Below are 9,517 nucleotides of genomic sequence, written 5' to 3' on the forward strand. Positions count from 1 at the left end.
TTTCATGTGCAATTTTGTTAACATCACAGAATTAAAAGATCTTGGTTAATTCTAGTAGCAGAGAGAATCCAGATCAAACTATGAAAGAAAAGTGCCTATGGAGTCTCTGGTATTCTCAAATCCATCTTAAAGGGTTAAAAGACATTATGGAGTGATGATAAATAAAGGAAAATCTTTGGATATAATTCTAGAAGAAATTTAGGGAAATTTGTGTTACTAGAAGATTGTTGCAAGATATCTCCATTACGCTACACGAAACTTCTACCAAGATTATTTCTCGAGTTAACCTGCCAAATTCCTAAGCTAATAAAATGAAAATGTTGCAGGAATTTTTTATATTAATTTTAATTTTTTTAAGATTAAATGTATGTGGAACCAACTTGAAAGATCTTCATTAGCATGTGCTAAAATTTAGCAGAAATTTACAACTAAAAACCAGAAATTTCATAACAATGAAGTAGTAAGTTGATCTAAATACTAAAATTCCTCACCTAATATAGTGAAAATGCTATGGGGTGAATTTTTTTGATTAATTTGAATGTTTTTAAACTTCAACATAAGTGGAATAAACTCAAAATAGGTTCATTAACATGTGCTAAAATTCAACAAAAATTTATTACTGAAACTAGAAATTTCATAATTATAAACTAGTAAACTAATCCAAGTAACTCAATGATGAATATGAATTTATAGAGTTGTTATAAGGATGCTTCATAATTTTAACTATATGTATGACCTAAAAATCAAATTATTTCAATCATTTAACTAATTTAACCTACAACAAATGAAGCATGAATACTAAATGCAAAAATACGAAATGCAAGAATAAGATATGTAAGTGACTAAGAAATGCAAACAAGATAAATAAATTGTATAGTAAGGACCTGAGGCTCCTAGGATGGCTAATCCCAAGGATACTCAAATTCCTATGAGGGAAACCAAGCCTCAGAAGCTCGAAATGAAACCAAACTTCATTACTCAGATCAAATCAAGTACATCCCTGCTATAAATGAAAGTAGAATTGCTAAATAACAATTTTTCTTCACAAGGCCAAAAATTTCATGCCCTTAGGAGCTAATTTTAATTGGTACTTATACAATTTGATGGGGAAGCATCCCCCTTGAAAGGAGGCATCTTTCCCCTCCAAAATCCCTCAAAATGTGGATCTAGTCCTCAACAATAGGAATCTTCTTTAAATACTGAGTTTTGATTTCTCTTGTAGCAGGGAATACATCCCTAGATTTTCTCAAACAGCTACAAAATTTTTTCAATAATTGTATAATATCCTATTCATTTGTTGTTCCATCAAAGAAAGTTCTGAAATTCTCTCATTCTACATATCTTCAAAATTCGCTCAATATTCTCTCAATATTCTACAAGTTAATTAATATTAGGCACATGATAAGCAATTATCTCTAAAATGAGAGATTTAATATAGCCTTTATGTGCCTAGGAAAGGTTAGATGGGCTTTATTTTGCACCGAATTGGGAAGCCCATCACTAAGTTCCATTGAGGCCTGTGTGCTTGCTTATGTATAATTTTTTAGGCGAGTGGGCCATTGTATTGATACATTGTAAGACCAAAGTTCCCATGTGATTAGGCTACATAGACTATGTGGTAAAAGTTCAGTGAGCCTAGTATATATATTATGTAAATACAATGGGATTAACATAATACCACCATGGTTGTAGACCGAGGTACAAAAAGTGTATGGGGGGCTAGGACTCCATGATCATAAAAGTTCTTTGATACATTATAATATTATAGTATATCATTAAAAAATGTAAAAGTAAGGGGTACCATTCCTATAAAATGGAGGTTCTCCTATTCAATGGATGTGGCTAAGTGGGGACAAGTTTCTATATGTGAGGGCCTGGAGGGTAATTAGAGACTCATAAGGGTAATAGGAACTCTTGGAAGCCACACGGTCTGGGAAATACATGGTCGACCAATTTGGTCACCCTGGAGGTAGTGGTATCACCCGATTGATTGTTAGTGAAAAGAAGGGGGTGCATTAATTGAGTGCGGGGCAAATGGGGCATATGGATTATTGGTTAGAGGTTGTTATGGTTTGGTACCTTGGCCTTATTTGTATCTGGTTGTGGATATGTACCTGGCTTTAGCAGGCGTTGCCATCATGGAGTAATGTCCCTAACTCGAGGGTGATTGAAAGCTAAGAGAGCACGAGTAACATGGTATATGGTGGGATGGTATGTCTAAGTCATATAGCTAGTCAACGAATTTCATAGATAAGTGCTTGAAACTTGTCATCTACATGTTTTATGTATTATCTATCATGTTATTTTACTATCTTGTCATTCTATATGTTTTTATATTGTGATTATGGTATCAAAGTCAGAAGCGGTGGCATTGCCTCAGTTGGGATACTAGGGGGTGTTACACAAGGCATTATTCTTATTGTATCTCTTTGATAATTCTTTTTCTTTTTTGGTAGGTAAGCACCAGCAAACAATAAATAAACACAACAATAAACAATACACACAAAGCAAGGAAACACGCAACACCTGATCAGAAGAGCAGGCCCAGCTCTCTGATCAGGGTTGCGTTACTCACAACGAACGATAGATCAACAAAAAGGCTTGTATCTTATTAGTCTGAATAATGTTGTTACAATACAATGCAGGGTCTGACTAAGTTTTGATACAGGAATGACCTGTCTTTTATACAGTACAAAGGACAATAACATCTCTCCCCAAAACCTAGAAACTATATTCCCAAAGATATACATCAGTTCCATCACAGCACTAGCACTGAGAGAGCAAGAACAGGAATGATTCAAAAATGGGTTGGGAACAGCTACAAATCAATTATGTTGTTTCGTCGTGGTCGATCAGCTGCGGTGAATCACAGAACTGTTGCGATATGCTGTGCGGTCAACACCTACGCTCCATAATCGGTGGTCATGACATGTCTTAGTGGTTCGCATAGGTAAAACCCTCATGACTCTACTCCATTAATTAAATATCCCAAGAGACGATAAAAGGGGGAATTACCTCATAGTTTTACACAGTAAATATATGCGAACGAATACAAAAGGGATGAAAAGAGGAGTGGAAATGCAGGGAAAAGATAGGCCAATTTGGTGCCCAACAGCAGCTAGAGAAAGACATTTCTTCTCAGATTCAGAGCTAGTGGAGGAATGTGGGCAGTGGATTTCGGACACTAGCCACACTTAAACGAGTAGTATTTTTTCATTAGTTGTTATTGGAAAAAGGAAACCTTGATAGGAAGTATTCTTATGGAAAAACGAGATGATAGGTATAATGTTTTTGCTAGCCTTGATGATGTGAAAAGAGAATAGTGGAACTTGTGGTTCTATGTGGAGAGGATGGACACTTTCATTGCTCAAATTGAGTGTCATATTCCATGCACTAGCACAACGTCTACGCCTCTAGGATCTAGTGCGAGAGATTAAACACGTGTCACATCTTTTGATTCATAATTGTTAAATGTTGGTTGGTATGACTTCTTATGATTCATAATTGTTATATGTTGGTTGATATAACTTCTTTTGATTCATAATTGTTAAATTTTGGTTGATAGTCTTTTGTGGTATGATGACTCCATAAACACTCCAGTGCAGATTTTACAATTTTTGTAGTTTTAGAGTAACAACTCTATTGACAGATGGTCAAAATTATATAGTTTCCCAATAGGCAGGTTGGTCTATAACTCTACTGGCAAATGGGCAAAATTATATAATTTCCCATTCGGCATATTGCTCTATAACTCTATTAGGAGATGGGCAAAACTATATAGTTTCACATTCAATAAATTGCTCTAAAAAATACTAGTAATGGTAGTAGATAGTAGATTTGTTAAGCAATACAATCTTACTCTTTATATATATATTGAACACCATTATCAATTAATTATTTTTTGTGATTAAATATTAACTTCCAAACTGTATCAAACTCCCGATCACTGTACAATTTTTTTAGTTTGAAAAAGTAAAACATGTTATATGAAAGTAGACTTTTTCATTCGTAAAAGACAATCTAAAACAAACTCCGGATCATTGTACAATTTTTTTAGTTTGAAAAAGTAAAACACGTGATATGAAACCAAACTTTTTCATTTTTAAAAGACAATCTAAAACAAATTAGATAAAGGTAGACATTTTCTATTTTTGAATGTCGAAAGAAAATACGCAACTGACCATATCCTCCCGACAGACATATATATATATTTCACAAAACATAACTATAGACTCTGGACTCTAACTAACCAGAACTCTGACACAGTCGTATGCGGCAGAGGGGATTCGGTGGGTGGACCTGCAACACCGGGTCATTTACCATAGTTATAAAAGGGAGCAACGCTCTCCATTCATAATCAAATTCAGTCCATCTCTATTTATTTTCGAATAGAAGAAAAGAAAAATAGTGAGTTACAGCCATGGAATCCTTTCCGGCGTTAGCAGTTGCAGTACTAGTGATCTTATCATACGCGAATAGTATTGTTATTGTGCGTGCAAGTGATCCAGATCCTTTACAAGACATTTGCGTTGCTGATATGCAAAGCAATGGTAATGTTTCCATGTTGTAATTATGTATGTCTTGTGCGTTTGCGAATGTCTGCTAGCTGATCATGGGTGAATAACATTTTATATATATTTTGAGTTGTGCAGTTATTGTGAACGGGTTTCCATGTAAGAATGCGATGACGGTCACAGCACACGACTTCCGGTTGAGGGGCCTAGATAAACCAGGAGATACCAGTAACCAGTTGGGATTCGTTGTAACGCCAGCTTTTGTAACGCAGCTACCAGGCTTAAACACCTTGGGAATTTCGTTGGTCCGCCTTGATTTCGCTGCTCCTCTCGGCCTCAACCCTCCTCACACACATCCGCGGGCCACCGAAATCTTGGTGGTGATCGAGGGTACTCTCTTGGTTGGCTTTATCACCACTAACAACACTCTGTTCTCCACAACGCTGGAGAAGGGAGACGTGTTTGTGTTCCCTCGAGGTCTTGTGCATTTCCAACAGAACATTGGCCCTGTCAACGCAGTGGCCTTCTCTGGACTGAACAGCCAGAATCCAGGAACTCAGCAGGTTGCGCCGGCCTTGTTCGGAGCCTCTCCTCCTGTTTCTGCCTCTGTGCTCGCCAGAGCTTTCCAGATCGATGACAAGCTCGTCCAAATTATCCAAAGCAGGTTCACATCCTCATGATCTTGATCCGATGCTGTCATAATACTATTCGCTCTTTCCTTCCTTCAATTGAGGTGGTATTTATATACCAACCTCCCGATGTTGTTATCTGAGAGAGGTAATTATAATAGCAGACGCTGCGTTTAATTATAATATAAATAAAAGTTCAATATTTCAAATCTGACGCTGCGTTTGATACACGATTGACAAAGACTTGGAAATACATATCAGTGTTAATTTGGATTATGAAATTTCTCATGTTAATCAATATTCAACTGTTCAGAGGAAGAAGTCGTCCACCATTCTCACAAAGAGAACAACATCCTTCTTTTAAAGTAATTTCATATATATCGTCAGGATTAAAGTAAATCATACTACGAAGGGAGCTACTCACCATTTTACTATGTTTTGACGTGAGTAGCTCCCTTCGTAGTAAAGAACCATTATCGGGCTTGGTTAATAGCGTGAATGTTAATTTAGATAGTGAGAAGAATTTTCGTAACAATAGCATAGACCATAGGGACGATAAATGTGACATTACTAGTCATAAGTTCGATTCTATTATTGTTTGTAATAGGAATATTGATAGTCTTGATAATATTGGTAGCATTAGTGATAATAGGGATAGCGATACGAATTCTCATAAGAATAACCTTAACAATTGTGATGTTAAGAATAGAGCGTTAACTTATTTAAGTAAAAACGGTACTCATAAGTATGATTCTATTAAAATCTGTAATAAGAGTATTAGTAGACATGGTAATAATAAAGTTGGGATTGATAGCCGGTATGGTAAGTTTGATAGCAAGAGTATGTCGGTTTGTAATTCGGGTTCCCGACCTCAAGGTAATAAGGTGGTAAATCTTTCAAGTTTTTCCTTCCCGCCTGCAGTTTTTAATCTCTTAGGGAAAGGTCTAAATTTTGCCTTAGCCCCCAGGAAGATCCCGGTTGAAGACATCATTTGCGATGTGGAATATGGTATTAAGAACCTTCCTGATAAGATTAAAGACACGATTAGGCAGGATTGTGCCGTTACCCTGAGGAGGGCTAAGCCTCCCCGTAGCAATATCAGCAAGGCCGAGTTTGAGGCTCTGAAGAGCATGAACGGTAATCCTGACATCGTGGTCTTGAAAGCTGATAAAGGTGGGGCTGCTGTTATCATGGATAAGAAAGATTACAGAAATAAGATGTTGGACCATCTCTGTAATAGTGGGAGTTATAAGAAGCTGTTGAAGAATCCCCTCAAGAAGGTTTCCAGAGCAGTCGCTCTTGCGATCAAATCGTGCAATTCCACGATTCCTCTTGCCCAGAAACTTATTGAGGGTAACCCCATCACTCCTAGGATTTATGGTCTCCCTAAAATCCATAAGGATGGGGTCCCCCTGAGACCCATTGTCAATACAATCGGAGGTCCGACCTACCTCCTGGCCAAGTTCCTCGCTGCAAAATTGAGACCCTTGGTCGGGCAGACTGAGTCCTTTGTCAAAGACTCGGCTGCTTTTATTAAGGATCTTAAAAATATCAATCTTGATCCAGAGGACATTTTGGTTAGTTTTGACGTGGTCTCTCTTTATACCTGTATCCCTATCAATGAGGCCATGAAGGTAATTAATAAGCTAACTGACCCTGATACGTCCAAGTTAGTTGAACTTTGCCTTACCTCTACCTTTTTCAGTTTTGAGGGTGAATTCTATGAGCAGACTTGCGGGGTTGCCATGGGCTCCCCCTTGTCCCCTGTCGTCGCAAATCTCTTCATGGAGGATTTTGAGTCTAAGGCTTTAGCCTCCTCTCGTCTCCTACCAAAGCTTTGGAAGAGATTCGTTGATGACACTGGTGTTGTCTGGTCTCATGGCCCTGTCGAGCTGGATCGTTTCTTCGGTCACCTCAATAACCAATCCGCCGCCATTAAATTCACGATGGAAAAAGAAGAGAATGGTTGTCTTCCATTCTTGGATGTTCTCATCTCGAAGAAGGTGGATGGTTCCTTTTCTCATCAGGTGTATAGAAAGAAGACGCATACTGAGCAATATTTGCATGCTTCTTCACACCATTTCCCTGCTCAGAAGTTAGGTGTCCTTAGCACGCTTGCCACCCGTGCCGTTAGAATTTCGGATGAGGAGAGCCTGGAAGCGGAAAAGGCTCACCTCCTTGAAGTCTTCGAGAAGAATGGTTATGATAGGCACTTAGGTCAAAAAGCCTTCCTCAGGGCCAAGAAGGAGCCTTCGATCCGGAAAGCTCCCAATGATCGTACCATGGGTGTGAACATTCCGTACATCCAAGGAACCACGGACAGGATTGCAAGGATTCTGAGGAAGTATGATGTGCCCACTACCTTTAGACCTCTCAATACTATCCGTGGATCCCTCAGGTCTGTGAAAGACCCGATTGACCCTAAGGACATGAAGGGTGTCTATCTCATTCCCTGTTCCTGTGGGACCCCTTATATTGGTGAGACTGGTCGCTCTATTAATCAGCGGATTAGCGAGCATTCGGCTGACTTAAGGCATGGGAGGACCAAGTCCTCAGCCCTGGCTGAGCATGCGGGAAAAACTATGCATCATGTATGTATAGAGGAGGCTCAAGTCATTGCCAAAATTGCGCAGTTTCACCATCGCAAATTTAGAGAGGCCCTGGAGATTGAGAAAAGGCCAAACAACCTTAATAGGGATGATGGCTGGAAGATTAGCAGTTGTTGGGTCCCAGCCTTGTCCTCCTAGCCCCCTCAACCATAAAAATAACCCTTTGTCAACCGTATAAGTATTAATGACATTATTAACTTGAGTAAAATTTTGGAATAAATAATTATGTATTAAGATTTGATGATTATTAGACCTTTAAGATAGATTATGATTAGTATAGTAGTAAACTTTCTACCATATATTATAGTAAGCTCTTATAGGTAATAGTATTTTGACCTAAGGTCTGGGTTAATTTATAATAAATATAGATCTAATTGATGATATAACGATATTATTAGTTATACTATAACTAAATTCTAGGATGATTAATGGTCTACATTCTAATTTGATTTATTAATAAATTGATTATTTGAAAAATATATATAACTTATTAATTTATTGGACCAATATATTTAAATATTATATTACCTAAGACCATTAAATAATCATTACTCTATTACCTAACATAACTAGATTCTAAAAGTATATATGAGTGATTACCTCTACTTGTATTTTTTAATAATTAAATATATATTATTAATATATTATGGGATTAAGGACCATCTTAATTAAATAGGGATTAATACTTATATTTTATAATATAGATTAATTATTACACAATTACCTAACATAACTAGATTCTATAAATAACTAGGAGTATTACCTTTACTAGTAATTTATAATTAATTATAGTTTTATTAATATATGTTACAAAATATAATGACCATCTTATTTAAATATAGATTAGTACTTGTATTTTATAGGAATTAAATATAGATTAATTATTGTATATAATGACCAACATAATTTGATTTTTGGATAATAATAATATTATACCTATTTATTTTAGATTACCGAGGTTGGTGGTTTGACCAAGTTCATTCGGTCAAAAGTAGCCGTTAGCATTATAGCTGTTCGAGTCTCTGCACACGCTATTTATTCACGCTAAGCCAGATTAGTTCCTCAACTTGTCCTGACGATGAACCACACTGGTTGGTTCGAAACGCGTCGACACAAGATTGATTATGTGATTATGTCGAAGATTATCTAACAAAAAATAAATTATCAATAAAAACTAATACCAAAGTTATTTTTTTGGTTGTTGTTGTTCTTGTTTCCCGTAGGCAGTCCTTGGCTGCAAAAACTATGCCAGGAAACCAACTCAACTAGCCTTTAGGTTCAAGTTAGCCCTTGAACCAGAGGGGGCTCCCTCAATTGTTATGACATTGTGTTTAACATTGTTCACTTGTCACTGAACAACATCCTTTGTAGCACAATGGCCAGATTTATGGTTTTAATGGGGATGGTTGGCGATCAATGATAATCCCTAATAATGATTAAAGGCCTCTCTCACAGGGTCCCTTCTGAAACTGTCAGTTTTTAGCCTGACAGAATGACTTAGTTTTTTCAAGAACTATGGTAGAAAAATGTAAGGGGATTCCTAATAATTGAGCAGTCAGACTGACTACTTAACAACTAGGGAAATTTAGATGCGTGTAGAAGATTTCTATAGCCCAACAAAAACATATTCAAAGGTAACAAAAGGCCAAAGTGAAACCGATTCCAAGAGGAGCTATTTCAGACAGATAGTCTAATAAGCTAATCTCTTTTAATGGCTATCAGAAAACATAAAGAAAAAACCAGTCAAAGAGGAGTTATCTTGGAC

General features: G+C 37.0%; 1 protein-coding gene across 1 annotated transcript; it reads left to right on the forward strand.

The window, feature by feature from the left end:
• The first annotated feature begins 4,420 nt into the window (after positions 1 to 4,420).
• Positions 4,421 to 8,723, forward strand: LOC149258025 (germin-like protein 8-2). The gene is made up of 3 exons (XM_089397527.1): positions 4,421 to 4,550; positions 4,653 to 5,182; positions 8,664 to 8,723. Exons 1-3 carry the CDS (start codon positions 4,421 to 4,423, stop codon positions 8,721 to 8,723), a joined length of 720 nt encoding a protein of 239 aa, XP_089253653.1.
• The last annotated feature ends 794 nt before the right edge of the window (positions 8,724 to 9,517 follow it).

Source organism: Pinus tabuliformis, chromosome 6 (genome assembly GCF_031772625.1).
Source record: "Pinus tabuliformis cultivar Carrire ecotype Pingquan chromosome 6, CPIR1, whole genome shotgun sequence".
Classification (NCBI taxonomy): Eukaryota; Viridiplantae; Streptophyta; class Pinopsida; order Pinales; family Pinaceae; genus Pinus; species Pinus tabuliformis.